At 40.3% G+C, this 24865-nt stretch overlaps 1 protein-coding gene across 1 annotated transcript; it reads right to left on the bottom strand.

The window, feature by feature from the left end:
- Window positions 1–5755: 5755 nt before the first annotated feature.
- On the bottom strand, window positions 5756–24012 carry nsfl1c (NSFL1 (p97) cofactor (p47)). Its single transcript, XM_061789348.1, has 9 exons — window positions 23873–24012; window positions 19140–19240; window positions 18100–18177; window positions 14887–15052; window positions 14696–14791; window positions 13649–13758; window positions 13398–13535; window positions 6812–6982; window positions 5756–6669 (listed from the first exon to the last, which is right to left on the bottom strand). The coding sequence occupies exons 1-9, from the start codon at window positions 23972–23974 to the stop codon at window positions 6507–6509; spliced, it is 1125 nt and encodes a 374-aa protein (XP_061645332.1). The 5' UTR covers window positions 23975–24012; the 3' UTR covers window positions 5756–6506.
- Window positions 24013–24865: the final 853 nt, after the last annotated feature.

Below are 24865 nucleotides of genomic sequence, written 5' to 3'. Positions count from 1 at the left end.
CAGCAGCCCCACCCACACATCCATGTCACATGATTATTTATTTTTTTTTACATCGTTTGTCTGATTGCATAAGAAGTCATTTTTGAACGTTTTTGTAATAACGAGGGGGGGAAAATAAAAATTCAACAAGAGTCCAGTTGCTTCGATTCGATGACTGACGATCTACACAGACATCAAGAAAAAAACAATTTAGAGCAAGAACATGGGTATTTTTTTTTATTGATATTCTGACAATAAAATAAAAACAACTCAGGCTTTTATGCTATTAGGCTAACGATATGACGGCTCACACTCACCAAACTCGTGCATAAAGACCTCTCACCACTCACACTCACCCCAATTAAATCTCACACACCAAAAAACCTCACTCACCCCCCAAAAAAACCACACATACTCACACTATACTCACACTCACCTAAAAAAAACACTAATTCAAAAAAATCAGACAAAAGACACTCATCAAAAAATCCACGCATAAAAAAACTCACATCACCTAAAAAAAAAAACACACACACACAGACCAAAAAAACTCCCTCACTCAATAACTGCTCACATTCATCAAATCAATCAATCAAACAAACTTTATTTCTAAGTCTTTTTCATACAATAAATATGCAACACAAACCACTGTAATTATGTAAAATATAAAACTACATCAAACCCGCCCGTCGCTTCTCAATGAGGACACAGACATGCACACACATACAGGTAAAGAAAATATAATGTACTGACCTAATACCCTGAGGCTGAATGCAGAGCATCCAGGTGAGGAAACATCATCTCAGGGAGCCTTCTGCACCAGGAGCAGACCATAGGCTGCAGTCACAGGGCATCTGCATCTACGGATATGGGAATCCAAGAAGCAGGACCACAACCACGGCCCATCAGAACTCGCAGTGCAAGCAGAAGGTTACCCCTGAGGAAACACTGGAAACAAAAAAATACTACTGAAGTTATTACTCAAGCCTAAAAATTTATTGACAAAATGTTTTATATGTATATATATATATATATATATATATATATATAACAGTAATCCCTCGTTTTTCACGGTTAATGGGGACCAGAACCCCCCACAAAAGGTGAAAACCCGCGAAGTAGGATTTGACCCCCGCCTAGGATTTTCGTGTGTGTGTGTACCAGAATGTTTGAAATATGTAAACAGTATTTATACTTTACATATTTGAGACAAAGATTACAACAGTACACGTATTTACTTAAATCTTTAATTATAAAACCTTATACAGTAATTAACATTCATCAACATTGCTTTCTGAGCGAGGCAAAGAGGCTCTCACTTGACTCGTAGAGGCTTTAGGTTCACTCGGAGACTCTTCTGCTGGAGGCGCTGATGGTGTAGCTGGGATTTTACCTTGGAGAAAAACATGGTGATGGGTAGTTGTTGTCTTTGTTTTTTCTTTTGCTTCAAAATTCCCCTGTACAAGGACATAACCCGTCTCTTATTACGCGGAGTTACCACACATTTCGCTTCCTTATTGAAGCAGTTTTGCGGATGTTTGCTTCCTCTTTCTTGATGTACCGCACTGTAGATTAATTCACGCCATAATGGCGTGCCACAGATGCATAACTTCTGCCCTCTTTGATCATATCTAAAAGTTTCACTTTTTCACTAATGGTCATCATCATCTTCTTCCTCTTGGGCGCCCCGGAGGAAGCTTTTGCAGGGGCACAGCGCTTAGGCGGCATTGTAAGTAATCAAAAAAAGTTATCGCTTAAACAAAATAAGTTATCAAGAACACAACACTGAGATACAGTCTGCGAGACAGTCAACAGCGTGGACGAGACTGGCGAGACACAACAAGGAAAGATGCTGGGTGAGGCTGCGATGAGCAATCAGTCAGCCAATCAGCTGACGGGATAAATCCACTCGTGCTCTCATTGGTCGATGTCGCACCGGGAACCAATCACGCTGTATATATAAATATACATATATACATATATATATATACACATATATATATATATATATATATATAAATATACATATATATATATATATAAATATATAAATATACATATATATATATATATAAATATATAAATATACATATAAATATACATATATAAATATATATATATATATATAAATATATATAAACAGGACAATTTATATTTTAAAAAACTAATAACAAATATAAAAAGAGTGTAAGGGACACACCGTCAACCAGCAACCCCCAATCTCATGCTGTTCCGCATACCTGCCTCGGCTGCCCCGCTGAGCCCATCTGCATACCCAAGACATCTAAGGAAAACCGGGTCCACTTATCAAGGGAGAAGCACGGGAGACTTAGCTTCTCACACAGACGCTAAATTCATTACCAGCCAGTCTGAAGAATCTAATCATCAAAGTGGAGACACGGACATTTGGTTTCTCACTTGGACGCTAAGCTAATTAACTTTCACCCCCAGCCAGCCTGAAAAGTCTCACCAACAGACTTCTTTTTTTGATGACCAAGGTGAGAAACCAGCTGATTGGTGGTTCCCCATGAAGCCACGGGGCCATTTGTTCCTTTTGTCTGGGACAATTGATGGAGCACGAGCGACACCCACAGGCGGTGGAGAGTTACTACAACTCCAGGGGAACTCATCACAATTTTCACCGAATGTGAACGAAGCATGATATTTTAAGAACTTTGAGTGAACACTCCCAGTGTTACCCTCACAACAACGCCACAAGTGATTGTATTTCTTCATATTTGAATGTCAAATATGTTTGTGAACTGAACCGGATGAGACGTTTTCACCCCACACAACACAAATCCCACATTGCAAATATTACAGTGTTCTCAACAACCACATACAATTGAAACATTGCGCGGGACAATGCAAAGGTGGAAACTGGTCTTGTTATCTTAAATCCAATAATTAATGTTTTATCCCACTGGTTTTAAACCAGTAAATAATCCTAGGATGGAAAAGTAACATTAAGAGGCGGTCTATCTCCCCTTTTGGGCACCGGGGGGGACTACCCGCTTTTTGGCTGGGCATAAAGGCCGGAGCCCCCTTTGTTGTGCGCGCTCGTTTGACCTATTTGTCGAAGGCTGGCTCAGCCAGGAAGCCCCACCTCTCACCACTACACAGCATGATGGCGCCACCACCATGCTTCACTGTTGGGACTGTATTGGACAGGTGATGAGCAGTGCCTGGATTTCTCCACACATACTGCTTAGAATTAAGTCCAAAAAGTTCTATCTTGGTCTCATCAGACCAGAGAATCTTATTTCTCACCATCTTGGAGTCCTTCAGGTGTTTTTTTTAGCAAACTCCATATGGCCGTTCTGAGGAGAGGATTCCGTCGGGCCACTTTGCCATAAAGCCCGGGCTGGTGGAGGGCTGCAGTAATGGTTGACTTTCTAGAACTTTCTCCCATCTCCCGACTGCATCGCTGGAGCTCAGCTACAGTGCTCTTTGGGTTCTGCTTTATCTCTCTCACCAAGGCTCTTCTCCCCAGATAGCGCAGTTTGGCCAGACGGCCAGCTCTAGGAAGGGGTTCTGGTCGTCCCAAAGATCTTCCATTTAAGGATTATAAATGCCATTGTGCTCTTAGGAACCTTAAGTGCAGCAGAATTTTTTTTTTGTAACCATCGCCAGATCACTGCCTTGCCAGATTTCTGTTTCTGAGCTCTTCTGGCAGTTCCTTTGAACTCATGATTCTCATTGCTCTCATATTCACCAAAAAAACTGCATTCACCAAAAAATACACACAGGAAAAAAACTCACTCACCAAAGAAACCTCACACACACCCAAAAACACAAAAAAACAAGGCTGTAACATAAACTGTGAAAAAAGTGAAGCGCTGTGAATACTCTCCGGATGCACTGCATGTAATAATATGAGGATATTAAACATTTATATAGTTTCACAGTCATAATGGGCCTGTGAGGGAATCAATAACTACAATGTGGCCTGCGACGGAAAGGAGTTTGACTCCCCTGCTCTAAACCCTCCCCAGGTTGCGCCAATTTCACTTCAGCAAATCACACAAGACTTCAGCTCAATAAAAAACATCTGAAGGATTTTTGTGACGCCCTAGTAGAAGAGTACCAGTGATTGCAAAGAGGGAAAAAAATATGCCAATCACACAAGAAATGAAAAGCTGCAATCCATTGCCATCATTAATACAGTATTTATATAGAAGTTCTGACAATAATCTCGACAAAACTAAACAGAAACAAACCCTTCTTGGTGGGGGTAAAAAGTAGATTTTGGCCAGGTCATTAAAAGGTGGGGAACATTCTAGCTTACCAATCACCGTGTGGGCTGACAGTGAACATACGTAACAATGGAATGTTATTAGTAAAAGATAATGCAACTGTGGAAAAGTTGGAATGTTAACACTGTGCTTAAATATAGAAAATAGAAAAACTGTACTTACTGATTCAAATCAAATCTATTGCACATATAGTTAAATAAAAATTGTACCTAAATGTTGGGGAAAAAAATCACCTCTACTGAATTTTAAAGGAGGCACAATTATCCTGTCAACACGACTTATGGTCATTACGTCGGCTCCGAGAATGCTTCTCTGCAGCCAGTAAAGCGTGCCATCTCTGTCGCTGCAAAGGAGCCGTGACAAAAGGAAGGTGGTACGTGCATTTGACTGACAGGAGAGGCGGGATTTTCAGAGTTTCAGCAACACGCCCACAGCGTCTGCCAGCTGAACCGATGTCTCAGTTGTTGACCATTTTGAAGCCTGATTTCACATACTTTTTTTTTTAAAATCTATTCATTCACTATCCGGCTTGTTAACAAGACTCTTCTCTGTGATTACAATACTTTTTCTCCTGTTTGGTTGCACTTTAAATTCTGTACCTGCCTGCCTGTCTACTGTGGCTAAGCTGTATGTTCTTCCCTTTTCATTTACATGGCATGACAATTGCACTTCAGTAAACAGTAAGACAATTTGAAATCACAGATTTCATCAGCACAAAACCTTGTATAGGTTTCATGAAAGGCACATAAGATAAGCATTATACTAGCTAGCATAGATGCCCAACGAATGTAGTCTGACACATGACCACCCAGGGCAAAAGGGCCTATGCTGACGCACCAGTAGGGGTTAATCTCCGCACACCCCTGGTAAGAACACTCAAGAGGAAGTCACCGAGGATTTAACATTTGTCACCTGTGGAAAATGATGAATCAACAGCGAGGTGCAGAAGGTATTATTCCACTCCAGTGCTGTAGGAGGCAGTAACAGGCATTGCATAACTGGTTGCAAATCTAGAAGAAACATCTGCAGTGTCTGTCCCTGACATCAAGAGTTTGCGCAAGAACTCAATCGAATTGTCTTAGTTGGAACATATCCTTACACAATGGTTTTGTTTATAGAAATTGGGGAAAATGTTTTGCCTGATCCTGCACACAAAGAAAAGATAAACGAGCAATCAAACCCAGACAATACTTCCAAAATGGTTGATTATGCCACCTTCCAGCCAAGTAAATTGTGTAATCACATTTGTCAGAGAAACAAAGCATAAGAGACAAAAAAAAAGCAAAGACGGTTTTTAACTAGTTTGGCTTTTCATATCAAAATGAGGCCAGTTGTAGCTCTTAAATGGCCGCAAGGAATCCTCATTACAATACAAAACGACATATCTGGACCGGCACTGAAATTGAATAGATTAAGTCACGACTGCATCATACTGCATACAAACCGAGCAGGAAGTTGCATGTTTCCCTGTGGTAATTACATTTCCCCCCATTTTACAGACTGACATATCGAGATGAATAGAAAATACAGTATCGAATTTATTTCTATAATCAGACTGACAATTTCCAGATATCACCAGGTATTTCCCAAAAATATGGAAAACACAACCCTCACTTCTTTGTACATTGACCATAAAATGGATTTATTTTCTCAGAGGTCCAAACATATTCCCATATTGCCCCAGGATGCATAGAACATGTCCACCTTCCACAGCTACAAACAAGTTTACAATCTACATTATGTTCTCTTGTAATCATCAGTTTGTATTAATAATAAAACAATAACTATTGGTGATGCCACACGAAAACAAAACCCTGCAGTCTCGCTGGGATAATCATCATATATGGTAATTCAAACAAGGAGGACTGTGGGTGTGTGGGGGAGACGGGGGGCATTGTTGTGGTTAAGTGCAGGGGGTCTTGAAAGTATGAGGCTACACATATTTGTTGGTTTGTTCCAGATAAGCAATGGGAACCACAATACAGTCCTATCTAGAACTGAGAACCAAATGAGACTGTGGACTCTGCTACTTTACTGATCAGCATGTAGATGTCAAGGCTTGAAAAACAGGAGAATCTCTTCTTCTGCTGTCAGTGTGGATGAGGGATCAATGCTAGGGATATTTCGTTTTAGAAAACAAAAATGAAACATTAGAGGTCCAAACAGAAGTCTGTGTCTCCTCCTCCTCCTCAAGGAGGCAGGGGGGGACAGCAGGTTTCAAGGGGAGAAAGGTGGCCGCTCAGTGTTGAGCGGGTGTCTTCGCCTCCACCCTCATTGTAGCCGCTGCACAATGACGGCGTTGAGGAGGTTGGCTTGCTGAAGTGTCTGGCTCTCATCCGACAGCTCCTTGTTGGGGAAGGTGGTCATCAGGATGAACGCCCTGGCAGCCATGGTGGGCCGGGCCGCCACCACAAACTGCCGCAGGTCAGACACCCTGGTAGGTGCAGAGAAGGCACGTTAGGCTAACATTAGAACAAGTAGACCTAAAGCCTGAGGTCTGCTGCATTAGTTAGCAATCACTTCTGATAACTGCATGCTCTCTGAAGCAGCCAAATCTGTTTTTATGTCTATGGTACCTGTGGGTATGATTAAACATTTGAACCAGCCTGCCGCCATCTGCAAGTCGGATCTGAATGTTAGTGACGGGCTGGGAGGTGTCCAGGCTCACAGATGCACTGGCTTGAGCTTCGTTCGCCGCCTGGTCCTCTTGAGAGGTGGCAGGGGCTGAAACCAACTCTGGGGCGGCACTGGGAGAAGAAAATATGGAAACAAAGAATCAGCACCAAGCTATATTAAACTTGTTCTCAATAAATTTACATATCATTGATTCTTTCCATTTTAAATTGGCAATGAAAAACTGGAAAAGTGACACTATTTTTTAAGTAATGCAAAAAATATATATTTTTTAAAACGCCTGGCTTATTTATATATGGGGGAGGGGGGGGGACAAAAAAAACATGCCATTGGGCTGAATTTAATTTCAATATTTAATTGGTCGAGTTTATGTGACCAGAAAGGGGATTGAGTATGGCCGTCCCCGATCACAATTGTCCACTTGAATTTCTTGTCTTTCTAATCTGAACCAAAGGAAAAGCATGAGATTCAGTCAGAACCGTTTGTAAATGTTTTCCTTCTGCTGTCTATTTACATAATAGTGACTGAGTGTGAAGGGCCACTCCCCCAAACCAAGATATATACACACGATTTTTTGTGAATCACTGTACAATGACTGAAATAAGAAGAATGAAAATAACTGTGTGCCCTAAGTCTACTATTTGATGGCTCATGGTCCAGACTGATTGTGTTGGTTAACAACCAAACTTATCTTTACTAATGGCTGTTACCAAACTTCTGGCATTAAAACCAGACCAATTGAATATGAAAACCAAATTTAGCCCTGTGGCACTTTTTTTCCATTTGATTTATTGATCTACTTCTTTTCCTTTAGGCTTGTCCCTTTTGGAGTCGCCACAGCGCGTAATCCTTTTCCATGTAAGCCTATCTCCTGCATCCTCCTCTCGAACACCAACTGCCCTCATGTCTTCCCTCACTACATTTATCAGCCTTCTCTTTGGTCTTCCTCTAGCACTCTTGCCTGGCAGCTCCATCCTCATCATCATCCTTCTACCAATATACTCACTATTTCTGGACGTGTCCAAATCATCGAAGTCTGCTCTCTCTAACTTTGTCTCCAAAACATCGAACCTTGCCTGTCCCTCTGATGAGCTCATTTCTAATTTTATCCAACCTGGTCACTCCGAGAGCGAACCTCAACATCTTCATTTCCGCCACCTCCAGCTCTGCTTCCTGTTGTCTCTTCAGTGCCACTGTCTCGAATCCGTACATCATGGCTGGCCTCACCACTGTTTTATAAACTTTGCCCTTCATCCAAGCAGAGACTCTTCTGTCACATAACACACCTGACACCTTCCTCCACCCGTTCCAACCTGGTTGGACCAGTTTCTTCACTTCCGGACCACACTCACCATTGCTCTGGACGGTTTTCCTGTCATAGTTCCAACATTCAAAGTCCCCACATTCAGTTCTAGGCTCTGTGCTTTCCTCTTCTCTTTCTGCCGAAGAACCCGCTTTTCACCTCTTCTTCTTCGACTCACAATTTCCACCGCCGCCGGACGTTGTTAACCCGGGCCACGACCGATCCAATATGGAATTCTTTGGTTAAACACTCATATTTGTTTGGAAAAGTTTTAAGCCAGATGCCCTTCCTGACGCAACCCTCTGCATTTATCCGGGCTTGGGACCGGCCTACAGTTTGCACTGGCTTGTGGCCCCCATAGGGCTGCATTATTTGATATTATTGATCTGCGCCTAATAATTAAATATAAAAAATATAGCATTTTTTCATTTTGTGTGTTTGCATGGGGATATGTGTGTGTGTTAGGTTAAAAAAAAAACAAATGAGCCACTTTTTCATGTTCGATTGTCAATTGAAAATGAAAAAAAATGAACGGAATTTACTAGCCAAAACGTATGTCAGTTCAACAGTATTTTGTGTGAGTGGGTGCAGGTTACTTATGATTTATGCAAAAATTTTGTGTGTCAACCTGGGCCAAAAATGGCATTGCATAAGTCGAGGAGGAAACCGAAATGTAAAACCTCCCCACTATGTGGAGCAACCACACTCTCCCGTTAGCTATATTTTATAAAAGTGTAAATAGTTGCACACAAACGAACAAACAACCTGAGATGCTTCGCAAGGCCTCACTGCAGTCACTTTCACTTGCTGCTTGTTTGTGGGTCTTAAGATCAGAACGCACCCATTCAACAATATTCCAATTATTTATTTTAAAAACATTTTGATTTACTTTTTGCAGTAACTCACAGGACTAGAATTGAAGCAGATGATGGCTGAATGCTTTTGTTGTTGAATGAATACAATAATAAAAGAAGTGTAGCACTTGCAAAATCTACTATGAAGAGACGCTTCCATAATTGTGAATACAGACTCTTACTAACAAGGTGCAAACTACTGCTAACATTCAAGACAAAAGCAAAGGATTCAACGGTAACTTTTCGCTGCCCGTCCCCCCAAGTAACAAGTTGTTCTCTCGCACGGCGTTATATCATATCATATATCTATTTCTCCTGCGTCCGTGTGACAGCATTGGATGACAGATTTCTTATACCGCCACTTCACAGAGCACATCTCCGTAGTTTAAAAAATATTTAAAATATGTTGAAAAAAAATGTTGCGTAAGAGAACACCTTTTGAAGAAAACAAAGTCAACCTGAAGTCCGGCACACCAAAAACTAAAGTGTGGAACACAATCGGCCCGTAGTTCTGTAGGGGAATTAGGTCAACCCACCACAGTACTTTAATTCCGGTATGTTATGGAATGTCTTACAGTGGGGCAAGAAAGTATTTAGTCAGCCACCAATTGTGCAAGTTCTGCCACTTACAAAGATGAGAGAGGCCTGTAATTTTCATCATCGGTATACCTCACCTATGAGAGACAAAATGAGAAGAAAAAAAATAAATCCAGCAAATCACATTGATTTTTAAATAATTAATTTGCAAATTATGGTGGAAAGTAAGTATTTAATCAGCCTTCAAACAAGCAAGATTTCTGGGTCTCACAGACCTGTAACTTTGTCTTTAAGAGGCTCCTCTGTCCTCCACTCATTACCTGTATTAATGGCACCTGTTTGAAGCCATCAGAAGACACCTGTCCACAACCTCAAACAGTCACACTCCAAACTCCACTATGGCCAAGACCAAAGAGCTGTCAAAGGACACCAGAAACAAAATTGTAAACCTGCGCTAGGCTGGGAAGACGGAATCTGCAATTGGTAAGCAGCTTGGTATGAAGAAATCAACTGTTGGACCAATTATTAGAAAATGGAAGACATATAAGACCACTGATAATCTCCCTCGATCTGGAGCTCCATGCAATATCTGGCGTCAAAATGATCACAAAAACGGTGAGCAAAAATCCCGGAACCACACGGGGGGACCTGGTGAATGACTTGCAGAGAGCTGGGATCAAAGTATCAAAGGCTACCATCAGTAACACACTGCGCCGCCAGGGACTCAAATCCTGCAGTGCCAGACATGTCCCCCTGCTTAAGCCAGTACATGTCCAGGCCCGTCTCAAGTTTGCTATAGAGCATTTGGATGAGGATTGGGAGAATGTTGTATGGTCAGATGAAACCAAAGTAAAACATTTTGGTAAAAACTCAACTTGTCTTGTTTGGAGGAAAAAGAATGCTGAGTTGCATCCAAGGAACACCATACCTACTGTGAAGCATGGGGATGCAAACATCATGCTTTGGGGCTGTTTTTCTGCAAAGGCACCAGGACGACTGATCCGTGTAAAGGAAAGAATGAATGGGGCCATGTATTGTGAGATTTTGAGTGAAAACCTCCTTCAATCAGCAAGGCCATTGAAGATGAAATGTGGCTGGGTCTTGCAGCATAACAATGATCCCAAACACACCACTCGGGCAATGAAGGAGTGGCTTCGTAAGAAGCATTTCAAGGTCCTGGAGTGGCCTAGCCAGTCTCCAGATCTCAACCCCATAGAAAATCTTTGGAGGGAGTTGAAAGTCTGTGTTGCCCAGCGACAGCCCCAAAACATCACTGCTCCAGAGGAGATCTGCATGGAGGAATGGGCCAAAATACTAGCAACAGCGTGTGAAAATCTAGTGAAGATTTACAGAAAGCATTGGTATAATGAAAAAAATGGTATATAACAATGTATTGAGATTAACTTTTGTTATTGACCAAATGCTTCTTTTCCACCATAATTGGAGAATAAATTATTTAAAAAACAGGCAGCGATATTCTGGATGTTTTTTCTCATTTTGTCTCTCATAGGTGAGGTATACCTATGATGGAAAATACAGGGCTCTCTCATCTTTTTAAGAGGGAGAACTTGCACAATTGGTGGCTGACTAAATACTTTTCCGCCCCACTGTATGTTACAAATCGCTGACGAAGGGCTATGTCAAAATTTAATCAATTTTATATTTTTCTACAATCAAAACTGTTGTTCAGTCCCCAAATGGATGTTTTTTTCAATTATTGACCAAGATAAAGTGTTGAAAATGGCTCTCTCTCTTTGACGATGGAATCTTAATGGCTCAACAAACTGAAAAGTGATGGTTTTGTGAGGATTCCGGCCGACATACATGTATAATATCGTAAATTCTCGCTGCTCACCCAAGAATCATGACATCCTCGTTGGTGCCGCCATATCATAGCCATCATCCGGATGGACTTCCAGTTGACCAATTTATGTGTGTTATGTCAGCACAAGGCCACTCGCGTTCTACTTTTTGGTAAATTACCGCTTACTTTCCACCGCAACGCGGTCTCAAGCTAGCAACCTAAAGGGGCCATATTTTGGCTATTTAGACCTCCATAGAGTGACTCTCGAACATGGCTTTACTATAAAAATGTCAATTTCATTTAAAAAAAATACTTTGGTTTTGTCATATGAGTGTCCAGAAAAGGCCGCTCTGACAGCTTTGTCCATATTGGGTGGCTGTGGCTCAGTAGGTAGAACGGGTCGTCCAGTGACCGAAGGGTAGCTGGTTCGAATCCCGGCTCCAACCGTCCGCATGTCAAAGTGTCCTTGGGGAAGACACTGAACCCTAATTTGCTCTCAGTAGGCCTGGCAGCGCCTTGAATGGCGGCAGTCACCCAGTGATGTGTGAATGGGTGAATGTGAGGCTTTGTAAAGCGCTTTGGGCAGTGTGATAGTGTAGATAAAGCGCTATATAAGTGCAGTCCATTTACCATTAAGCATTTACCATATTTGGCTTTCCTTTGATTGGTTGCCTCCGTGTACAAGACCCACTTGTGAGAACACACGTGTTTGTTATGTTGACAGCGCTAGCTCGGGAGCGGAGAGGTAGGCGGAGATCTTCGCTAGTGATGTAAATAAGATCAAGAAATTCGAATGACCTGACAGAAAAACGTCTGGAACTCAATAATGCATGGACGATTTAAATTCATATTTCACGTTTACTGAGGCACCGTATAGTCAATATTACATCCCAAGTACTAGAAAAAGTTGCTAAAATATGGCACCTTTAAGACATCTCACTTAGAACTTACTCCTCCTTAGATCGCTACAGAAGCTAGATAGCTTCTGCCGCTAGCTTCCGTGGCTAACTCCTGTAGTCGCTAGCTACCTGCTAGCATCTCTGAACTTGCAGCACAACAACGGCCGGCAAACACACAACGCCAGGTGCACTGTACACCAATTATTAACCAACAACTTTATTCATCCAATTCTGTGGACTCTGAGGAAGCAATTGTGCGGGAAACAAGCACAGCAAAGACAAGGCCGCTCTTCAGCCATCGCAACATGCTGACTGGCTCCTTTGGCACCCATTCGCGACGTACCCGTTAAGACTGTACTATTTTCAACAGTACTATTAAATCGTTATACTTACCGTACCATTCAGCATTAATTTCAGTCAATCATCATCTTTGTCCTTTGCTAATATGAGAACTTGAGTAGAAATGCGTGGTGAGGAGGTGACACAAATGTCAGCGCATGTACACAGAGCAGAAAACGTCTCTGACAACCCTAATAAAATGCATATAATACTTCATGTTTTGAGCATGGACACCTGAAAATAAATGGTCCATATTATACATGGGTAGAAGGGAATTTCTGATTTTGGGGGTGTGCATTATACTTCAGAGCATATTATACATGAGAAAATACATAATGTCTAATGTCCAAATACTTTTGAGTCCCAAAAAAATGTAAATGCCATATTTTTATGAAACTCAGTCTCTAAAAACAGAAGTTCATTACTGATAAAAGCACACAAAAACATTTAATGTTTTGGGGGAAAAAAGGTCAACGTGGCCCACGGCAACTATGTTTTGGTCTCAGAGTGGCCTTGGAAGGACAACATCTAGTGGGTTTCAGCTTTAGAGCCTGGAGTAATTATTTTCTTCTTCTCAGATCACATGGGATCAACATTCAGAAATATTGCAAGCTCTTTATCAGCAGAGTGAAAGGAAAAGTAAATTCTTTTAATACAAGGACACTAGGTAAATCACCTTTCTAAATGCAGATCACTGCAGTATGGCTCGAGCTACTTTTGTCATTTAAATAAGTTTCTGCTCCACTGACAAATCACAACTTTAAAAAAAAGAGAACTGCTCATCCATCTCACCTTCCTAGTTTTTGACCCTCTCCTCCAAAGGCTCTGAAGGCCATTCTGGGTTTGGTGAAGTCCTCATCTCTGTGGTCCTCCATGTCCAGATTGACCTGGCCCCCCCGAGAACGCTGCCTTAGCTCTAAAGGAATCTCCCTGTAGTATGACAATGACGGTCAAAGAGGAGCAGCGTGCTTTGCTTGAAACAATGTGTCACAACCAAAACATGTCACTTTCATTAAAGTCAAGTCATTAAAGTGCATATTTACCCTCTACGGATTGCCTCGAGGAAGTGAGCGTTGCTAGGATCACTGTAGTTTCGGAGTTCACCATCATCTAGACTGAAACCACTCTTCCACAGTTTTAGCACCACGTGTACCTAACGTAAAAAACACAAATACATTAACGAATAGAGCTGCACAGGAGGATGATTCTGCGGATGATCAGAAGAAATGGACAGCATCAGAGTTAAATATGAGTGTCAGACCAAAGGGTCTGAATACTTATGGCTGTGTGATATTTCAGTTTTTCTTTTTTAATAAATCAAAAATTTCAACAATTACGTTTTCTTCTTTCAATATGGGTTGCTGTGTGTACATTAATGAGGAAAAAATTAACTTAAATGATTTTAATAAATGGCTGCAATAAAACAAAGTTTATTTATTATTATTTATTTATAATTGGGTTTACGCTTCTCTTTCAATTCTATCCCTTAGTCCTCGGTTTTTCACGGTCACGAGAACGAATTCTCCGTAAGGCTAGGGATAAGATAAAGGACTACATACCCCTTCAAACAAAGTGTGGTCTGGAACACATTAGGAGGCGAGGGGTATGAGACTGTCCTCGCTGACTGACAAAGAGCTTGCTTACAAGACGACGGCGGAATGGACAGAGAAATGCAAGTAATCAAGCTAAGTATTAGGGGTCTAACGGTTCACAGAAGTCGCGGTTTATTACGTGCCTCAGTTTCAAGGTCATGGTTCGGTAAGAGTTTGGTACAACAGGGGAAAAAAAGAAAAAAAAAAGAGCCCCAAATGCATAGTTCTAGGTTTCTTTTCATTTATTTTCAGCAGAAAAAAACGCCTGGAACTCAGGAATGCGTGGGCCATTTAAATTCATATTTCACGTTTACTGGGGCACCATAGAGACAATATTACATCCCAAATACTTGAAAATGTTGATTTGGCAAAATACGGGACCTTTAAATAAACTGTGGGTGTTTAGTGGTAATTACAGTGTAGTGGGTAATGAGCATAAAAAAAATAAAATAAAATTACATTTTTTTTTTTTTTTTAATTACTGTGGTGCCTACTCACATCCTGTTGGGCATTGGGGTCACGTCTCCCAGCAGAAACGTATGTTGACTCCTCCTCAGGAGCTGCTCCAAGCCTGTATCCACCTCCGTCGAAGGCCTAGACATGAGGAGACAATGCAACAAAAAAAACATCAAAACATAAAAACTGAAAAACATTTGAAGTACTGCACAACACTTGTTTTCTTCATTTACTTTCGCTCTGCTGGATTCTCCTGCCCCCTTCCCACTGCGCTCCAAAGGCACAGCCCCGTGTTCTCTGGCCCCTTTGAACAGATCTTCCACCACATCATTTGGACTCTTTTTTTTAGGAGGCCCAACGATTTGCTGGCCACTGCGCTCTGATCCCCCTGCAAAGAACCTGAAGAGAGGCACAATACGGGGGATAGATAAGCCAACCAAAGGCTAACAGTCTTAATTAGTCCACAAAGAACAAATTACTCAACAAATAATAATGTTCTTAGCTATTTTGTTCAGTTTTTTTGGTTAAAAAAAATAGTTAATTAGAAAATAATGGCTCACATTAATAATTATATTTTAGTAAAAAGTAAAAGTATCCTGCGTGCTAAAGAGCTTCTCCATAATAGTGTAATGACCATTACAGAACTAAATCTTACATTGGGTGGTGGTCAGGGGTGAGTCTAGGTCGAGTACTTTGGGGGGGCTGAACCCATGACCTAATTTCGGAAAGTACCCTTCTGAAATTTGATCGAACCCTTTAGCCTTGAAAAAGACCATTTGGTGGACGATGCAAAATAGGGCTAGCCACGCCACTAATAGATAAGAATAATAATTACTTATTATTATTATGTCTATTTATCTCTTTATCCAATACATTATAAGTCTGGTTTATTGTCAAAAAAGCACAGACTTTTTGTAACAGTATGAATACAATATGAGTATGCTCAGAGGAAAGGAATATTAAAAACATTTTGGCTAGTCTCTAGCTCTATTAAAGAAGAAATCATTTTTTTTTAAGGTCGCCTTTTGATTTGAGTAAGACAACACTGTTGGAAATGTAGTATATACAGTATAACAACTACACATTAAAGAACGAAGACAAACTCATTACCATATAAAAAATTTTTTTTAACAGTCCCTCACCTGCACCTGGCTGACTTCTTTAAAAAGCGCATGTCAATCTATTGTAAAGCAGACTTTTGGAAATAGTGTTACATAAGGTGTCCTTTCGTAAACTAGCATTTAACTAGATTTACCACATCTAGTTATGCAGTGAAAGCGACCTGATGCTGCCAGCATTTTTTTAAAACTGAAAATAAACACCCACACTACAAAAATTCAATCTTAGAAAAATAACACTCATCACCTTGTTTTTAGACAATTTTCCCTTGTTTCAAGCTAATTTATACTTGCAATAAGCAGACAAAAGTGGGAGTAAGTATCTTTTTATATATATACTCCACTGTCAATTTTTTATTTTTTTATTAGTTTTGACTATTTTTGTGGTAATATTTCAGTGAGACATTTCATAACGTATCAGATACACTGGTCAAAAACTCTTTGCTTTTCCATTAGCTAGTGATAGCTCCAAGTGCCTAATTAGCTTATTAGCTAGTAGCTCCCCATTTCACACTATTACAAGCATTACAGTGCCAACACATAACATACACTAATTCAAGAGGAGGAACTGAACCATCGCCGTGTGGTCACTGTAATTTCATAGAATGTGTCAGGGTTGTAAATCAAGCATTACCTGGTTATTAGCGTGAACAGAGTTGGAAATGTGTGTAGCGGTTCTGATCATAGATATAAAGACTATATGAGAGGGAGTGTAGCAGCCCAGCTAACCGAGATGCCTATGTGGTGGCCATGCTGGGAAGGTCAATGTTCACTTCATAATTAAAGTCATGAAGTCATAATTTGCTCATTTCTCAACCAGTTTTCACAAGGTTTACTTTTTTTGGCAATGCCAAAATGTGTGTTATCACCACAGAACACCCCCACCCCTTTTGTATTAACTCATAGGATGGAATAAGGCAAATTTAAATTTTGCGTGGGCTGGCCTGGTCACTGGTGGTGGTCTCACAAATTTATTCAGCACTGTACATTGAACCCCTACAATTCCTGGAAAATAGGGAGCAAGCTCTGCCGCTAATAGGGGAAACCCACAAATAACTGACACCTCCTCTAAGGGATTTGTATTGCGTACAGATGCCACAAAATGGCGGCAATGCAAAATAAAAAAAAATAAAAAAAGGCTTAAACACGGAGAGGATCATAAAACATCAACACTATGGCTCTGGCAAATTGTATTAAGCTATTAACTCACCTTTCGGCATTCACACACAATAAATGTTCGGGAATATGAGCAAGTTGTAACGGAAAAGAAGACTACACAGGCAATTAGTAGCTGCATTGGGAATGAAGCAGAAGCACTTTCAGTTTCACTTTTGACGGTGCACGAGATGCAATCAACTCAAACACAGATGAAAAAAAAAAACTATCAATGAATTAAACCTAACAATAACACCAAGATACCACAAGATAGTACCAAAGTAATAATTTTATTATTTTTGGTCTGTGAGGAAAAAAACAGTTTTTCAGCAAGTAATGGAGAATAGAACGTGCAAAGTTGCAAATGCTGAACCGTAAATGTGCGGAGGGTTGTTGTGAAGATATTGTCACTGATACTATAGCCATTTGCCTGACTTCCACGCAGCGTGGGTTCAGATCCCAGTGTGTAAATCAGAGTCTGAAAGGTTGTCATGTAATGGCACAATCCACTTCTTTAGTTTACGTTTTATTTTCTTGTTGTCATACACAATTAAAAGGTGCCCAGCCCACATGGACTTATAATAGACAAAAATGAACAGTAGGCAGACATCCAAAAACATTAAAAAAAGACTGTCCTCTTGCATTGCAGACAAGCACTTAAAAATTGAGCCAAATGAAATGGCTTATACTTGAATACTTGTCTTTCTTGATCTGACATTGCAAACAAATATACAGTCACATCAGACAATTCACAAATAGTGATAAAAAGGACAATAAAACAAAAAAATGCCGTTCATTTTCAATATTAATTAGGTGACACAAATAACATGTCCGCTCCCCCTCTGGGACGGAGTGGAAGCGCCCCATCTCCAGAGCCAGAGGCAGAGCTCAATTGAGCACACACTGATCTCTGGTCAGGTTCAGTGTGACATATGGCTCAGGACCAAATTTATCTTGTACCATCATTAGTACCTTTACCCAGCATTGAATCAGTCTCATGATAGCTAGAGCTTTCATGATGATAGGTGGAGCTGATCACCTGTAGTCTTGATGTCTGAGCATGTTTAGAGGCATCACCTTTTCTTTTTTTTGCAAAGTTTACCTTCCTGTTTTAGGACTCGCAGCAAACAATGTTTATCACCCTACCTTGTTGTTATTGATTTACTGACTGACCTTTGACCTTCTTCTTCATCACTCTCTTCTTCCGCCTCGTGCATCAAGTCTCTGAATGACGTCACTCGGTGTTGAGAGCTGGTTATGAAGAAAAAAAAACGGATTGTTACGTCGAGCTACCACTAAACATGAGGTAGACTTGCACAATCCAAGGCTGGATTTAAACTGGAGGTTCAAGTGCCAAACTCCGATTCAATGCCTGTAACCGACTTTCTTGGACAATCCATTTCCATGTACAATTCAAGTCACGCATATATCCGATATGGTTGTGTTTAAACTTACGGAATATACAAAACATCCCACATTGCATAGACGCCCATACATCATGTAAATAACGCTACCTACGACTATCAACAAAAGTAAACAATAGTAGATCAAAAAAGGTCCGAACCTATGACTGGTAGTGTAAATAATACAAATATTTAACGTTAAATATCTTTCAGTTGGCCTGGGCCGACTTGTCCCCCATTTATTTCAATGAGGAAAACTTCTGCCTTACTCCACTGCCGAAGTCTGCAATTATTTTGCTAATCTAATGATCGATGCACTGCTAATGTAACGTATTTAGACAATATTTGTCTATTTTGTAGTTTAGATTTAAACCAGATGTTTTTTAACATGCTTATTTGTGTTGTTTGGGCAGTCGTACATTTACATGGGTCAACAATTTGTGCATTACGATGACATCAAGCTCGCATTGACTGGATATATCCGATCAGAAACGTTTACGCTGCACTCACATTGGCACATATCTAACACAGGTTGGATTTGTATCCACATAAGAGGCCCGATTCCGATCTAAACACTACCATGATGATGACATAACTGAATTGTACCACTTGAGAACAGAAAATTGGAATTGTGTCACTTTACCCATGCAGTTTACATCCAGCAAAACAAAAACAAACAGATCTGGAATTATTATTGATGTAACAATATTTGATACAGCTCTCACCTCATGCAGGTGTCTCTGACATCGTGGCCCAATCAAAAATGAGGAAAAAAATTAATATTGCAAGAAATTAGTGTGTAAATACAACCTTGGGCCCGTGGATCTGGACACTGAGGATCCTCCTTCAAGGTGAGGAAGTGACACGATGTCATCATCAGCTCCATCTTCAAAGAAACTACCAAGCGCAAGCTGTGACAAAGCAAGACAGACAGTCATTCAGTTGTACAAATATACTTGGCTCTAGGATTGTCGCGATCCAATTGAGTCAATGACAAAGTTTCTTAAAAGTTTTTTGTTCTTTTAGTATTTTCACGGCGGACGACTGTGAGGATCCGGGTTCAATCCCCGGTCCCGCCTGTGTGGAGTTTGCATGTTCTCCCCGTACACCAGTTCAGGGTGTACCCCGCCTTTTGCCCGATGATAGCTGGGATAGGCTCCAGCACGCCCGCGACCCTAGTGAGGAGAAGCGGCTCAGAAAATGGATGGATGGATGGATAGTATTTTCACCATAGCTATAATGCATATTTTTAAATCTCACTTATTGAATAACTTCTCTGTTTTAACTCATTTTAACAGTATTTTTAACTTCATGACAAAAAAAGTCAGGTGATGCAACCAAATATAAAAATATATACACATTCCTGATCTTTATTTCAAGATTAATTCTTTAGCAACTACAGTGTCTACACTAAGGGCTGACCCAATTAGTCGACTAATCGACGTGTCAACTTTTTCACTGCAGAATGATGGTTTCAGCTTGTGATCAACCAGTTGCCACCCATGTGTTTTGGACACGCTGAAAAGGCTACAGCTAACACTGTAAATGCTCACCACCAAACACCCTCCTGTAACAGTAAAAAAAAAAAAAAAAAAAAAAGGAGGACCCATTGACGTTGAATGTGCAGAGGAGCTAATAAAGCCAGTAAAGCAGCAAAATCGGTACTTCGTGCCTTTATTGTTGCCGCCACCCAGCTCAGCTGTACAACGAGAGAATGGAGTTAACCCCTGTGTCTCCCGACCACGGTCAGGTGACCGTAGCAGGAAAAGTTAACACTTCGTATAAAGAAACTAAAATACATTAAAATAAAAAATAAGATGCTGTACTTACCATTACTGGTGAGAGTGTGAAAAAAGGAGGGCGAAAAAGGCAAAGATACTCCCGCCGCACAAACACAGACGCGCACTATGCACTAGCTAAGCAGAAAGACTATGGTGCAGGGACAAAATGGCGGACCAGGTACGGGCGTCGTAAAGTCTAAACGTCTTAGTTCAAGTGCGTCGTAACTCGAGGACTTCCTGTATAGTGTGCCGTTTGCTTACACAATAACGTGGAAGCAAGCCATGGTTGATTAATAACCTCTTTATTGTCAAGATGAAGGCTTAATGTGTCAAAAAAAGTTTGTCCTCCCGTATTTCCTCACTGCCAGGGTGCGTGCGTGTGTATCCTCACTGCTCCACTAGGACCAACCCCTGATACATTCAGGTTAGGGCAGAATGAGTAATCGGATTCAAACCGACATCGCACTGTAGTGGAATACAATAATTAAAAAAATAAAAGAGGGCCGTAACCACGCCAAAACAACAAGCTTTTTTTGTCACAATCCTCTCTTCCATCTCGCTCTCTCTGTCACACACGCACACAAAACTTACACTTTCCCCTTAATCGTCGTCCGCTCATCCAATCACTTCCCCCAAACCACTCATCAACTCAGAAAGGAGTTTCACGCCTTCACGCACCTGGGAAAAAAAAAACACTGGCTCCATGGCTCCAGCAGTAGAACAGAAACAAAACGAAACTTTGGGCTACAATATCTCTGAAAATGGCCTCTGCAGATCAGAGAGGATAACCTCTTGGTAAATGGACTGCACTTATATAGCGCTTCATCTACACCATCACAGTGCCCAAAGCACATTACAAAGCCTCACATTCACCCACTCACACAGTTCAGTGTCTTGCCCAAGGACACGTCAACATGCAGACAGTTGGGATTCGGACTACCTGCTCTACCTACTGAGCCACAGCCGCCCTAAGTTTGGTGTCAAGGAGTAGTGGTACTTTGGTGGCCTGGGCCTCTTTTGGATCTAGGAAAGATGATGCGTCACAGAGTAAGGACTTGTTGCCCTACTAGTTGCTACCGTAGATATAACAAGGGGTAGCATGACAAACTTATTTCAGCATCTATGAAAGTATCACAGGGCCATATATGAAAACTTGATGGCTAAAAAATAAGACCAGTGTGTCAAGTGGGTCAAACCCCACCCGAAAAGGATTAGTTACTGACATGTTTGAGAGTATATATCCATATTACTTTAGTATGTGCGATATTACTGACTGCATTGGAGATCAGTAGGCATTGATGTTTATTTTGTTTACTTAGACTGTCTAGATAAATTCAGTGTTTAAGAACTGCAGTCCACATGTTAATATATGTTACATGAACCATGAAAAGGTGGACATGCTGAAGTGGTAAAGCCACAGGTTTGTTTGCATTATTGTTGTAATCTGACACACCACCCTTGTTTGGCAGAATGTTTTACAAAACTCCATGTGAAAATGTTTAGTAAATTTACAACTGCAATTGAAGTAAATATATAAAAACTTATATTAATTTATGGTTCATTTGCCTTTATTTTAGTGTAACCCTAACCAATAAGACCAAAAAATATGTATAATAAATCTGATTGTTTATTGTAATACAGATTAATTTATATTTTGTGTTTGTTAAAAAATACGTGCGACGAGAACCTTGAAAAAATAATTGCATATTAAATCGCAATATTTAGTGGGGGGGAGGGGGGGGTATATGATTAGATTAGATTATTTTCCAAAATTGTTCAGCCCTAATTCAGGGACTGTCAAAGAAAGTGGGATTTTATGAAGCTCTTGCAACAACAATCCCTGTAACACAACTGAAGTTTCGATAAAATATATTGTTGAAAACCATTGCCTCCTCTTTTATTTCGTTTGAAACTTCGTACTATTCTTATATACTGTAGCAAGTAGTGTCTTCAGCACAGCAGCCAGATAGTGTGTGAGTGAGGGAGAAGATTTGGAGTGGGCATAGCGATTATTATTATTATTTTTTCTTACATTGGTGCATTCAGCGAGTTGAGAAAAATAACGACGTCAGTCAACAACGACTCGACTATTACTACCTTAAACGTTCACTTAAAAAAATCTAATGTTGTTCAACCCCAAGTCTACACTAGGTAACACTATTACTTTATCATTGTTGTTTATCATTGTGAGGTTTTTTTATCCAATAATTGTAAGATTTTTACATTCTGTAGGTCAAGTTTTAAGTAACATCAACATCCAATTTTACATTTAAAGACAGGAAAATAATTACACAAAAAGACAAATGACATATTTAAAATACCAAGTACACACGACATTTAGAAACCATTTGAAATTTAAAATTGGTTGCACCACCTGACAATATTGGTTATGACATGAAATATGCAGGGGGGAAAATGCATTTTCATTTTAAATAGTAACATGACTGTGTTTTACTCATCAGTCTATATATGGGGCCGTAAAAGGTTCTGACAGGGCCACCACAACTTGGCTCATGGTGGCCCAGTAAGGTCACCACTCAAAAAGGCTTACATAATATACTCCATTAACTGCCCTGCAGTAATGTTCTTGACAAAATTTTACAAATATGGAAATTCAAACAAATGGGTTTGGAAGTGAATTTCTATAGGTTGGTTAAGTCTACAGTCACAGCCATAAATGCAATTTTACGAATAATTGGCATACTAATTTCTTTTGATGTTTCAGCATTCCGTTTTTCCTCATTTTGGGTTTGTCAAGAATTTTTCATTTTGGTGCATCACTAGTATATGTGTATAAGTATTTACGCTGTATAGTTATTTATTGTGTATGTATTAAATATTCTTGCAGATTTACTCTTTTAACGTGATACTTATACTAAAAAATGTAAGATAACTTTTTTCCTTTTTAAAGCATTGCAAAGGTATCGGATTGGGACTCAAAATCAGTCCATAAAAATATCGGGACATCCCTTCTCAAAATACTTTTAGTAATATTTTGGGAGTATATTTATTTTGTGTGTGTCAGAGTGACTTGCTGTTCCTGCCACCTCTCCCTGTCCTTTCCAATTCAGGTCTCTGCTTCAAGTTTCTGAGGAAACAGCACTGCTTCCTTATTGGCCCATGAGGCAGTTATGATTGAGCCCCTTTCAACTCAGCCTAGCAACAAGTTGCCACACAAACTGGATTAGACCAGGAAACGGAACAGTTGTCTACTTGTCGACCTAATATTGTCGGGTAAAAATCTAACCAACCAGGCAGTAAGAGTCTCTTCGAGAGGAATACAATACAGCACACTTATATGAAACTCGGTCACTGCCTGTTGGATGAGTTCACGTGTGCACGATTGTCTCAGTTGTATGACGTCACCTGTACTTTAAATGCTCTCACTAAATGGTCAAAGTAACAACAACGATTTTGTCCCCATCACTCCAGGCTAACTCCAGCTAGGTAGACAGGTTCGTGGTAAACCGGTGCCACCATTTCACGTGTAGTTGCAAAAAAAAAAAATAATAATAAAATAAAGTGACATTTTGAGAATATGTGTCCGTTGCAGCTACATTCACTATCTGCACTTTCAACATCCGTGGCGCAGATGACAGAGAAATACTGGCGGCTATTGTCAGCGAGTGACTTGCATAAATTACCGGCAACACATGCTAACATTAGCCGGCCAGCTAACTCGCTGGTCGCAGGCATTTCCTCTGATCTGTTTAGATCTCGCAGAACATCGCTAACGGGAGCCCAATAGCGTAAAACCCGTACCTGCAAATTCCAACCGGCGGACTCCAAGAAGAAGCGGGCCCTCTCCTCGTCGACATCAGTAACAGCTACGAACTCCCGCACAGACTCCTCTTGGCTCGCCATTTTGGTTTGCACACTCGGCTCCAATTAACTTCCGCTTCCTGCCCGGAAACAAGGAACAAACGTCGTTTCCTTTTTCGTTCCTATCCACGAGTTTCAATGTAAACAAACTTTAATAATTGACTGCCACGCAGTACAATGTTAACATTTTTTATTAACAGGACTCATAGCACTGTTTATAACAATCTCACTTTTTGTGTTTTCTGTGCTGCAAGCATACGTTTTGACCACGAGATGGTAATGTGTCCTCACATGAAAGGAGACCAACGTCCCTCTTCTGAAAGTATCGTCATAGAGAATTACTTTTTTTAACAAAGGGTTGTGATTAATAGAGTCACTACCCTGGATTAGTATGTTAATTTTATTGTGAGTCTTGCCCTGCTCAATGCCTTAATTCGTCTTGTGTCTTCCAGTCATCCACAATCCGCTTTATGTGGAACATCACGTGCCCATAAGGAAATAGCTGACTTCCTGTTTATGCTACGCTAACGAGCATTATCAAGTATGACTACGGTTTGATTAAAAAAAATTTAAAGCCAAATTTGCTAAATTAAAAAAAAAAACATTATGGCTGGTGTCTTCAGACATAAGTTAAATACATGAACATTATTTATACAATTGTAATGTATGTACACACTAACAAAACCTAAACATCTATAGGTTACACTGCAGGTCAATTCCAATTTGTTTTATTTAGTTTTTATTTTTGCCCAATGTGACGTGTCAAATTCTTTTATGTCAATGTGAACAATAAAATTCTGATTTTTTTCATTTCCAGGCCTCTTTGATATGTGGATATTAAGCGGATATGTATCCGACACGAGTGTAGTATGAACGCTCATGGGGCACTCATGACCTGTACGTCATCAAAAGGCCACACGTCACGATTGTTGA

Source organism: Phyllopteryx taeniolatus, chromosome 1 (assembly GCF_024500385.1).
Source record: "Phyllopteryx taeniolatus isolate TA_2022b chromosome 1, UOR_Ptae_1.2, whole genome shotgun sequence".
NCBI classification, from domain to species: Eukaryota; Metazoa; Chordata; class Actinopteri; order Syngnathiformes; family Syngnathidae; genus Phyllopteryx; species Phyllopteryx taeniolatus.
Note: the sequence above shows the minus strand (reverse complement) of the source record. Positions and strands in the feature narration are given on the sequence as shown.

Bases quoted from the DNA above. Each gene is read 5' to 3' on its own strand.
- nsfl1c (XM_061789348.1), bottom strand. From the start codon at position 23,974: ATGGCGAGCCAAGAGGAGTCTGTGCGGGAGTTCGTAGCTGTTACTGAT. The intron at 18,178-19,139 runs GTTGTATTTACA...CTTCATAACCAG, and splicing joins TCCAGATCCACGGGCCCAAG to CTCTCAACACCGAGTGACGT. The intron at 13,759-14,695 runs GTGAGTAGGCAC...TTTTTACGTTAG, and splicing joins ACCCCAATGCCCAACAGGAT to GTACACGTGGTGCTAAAACT.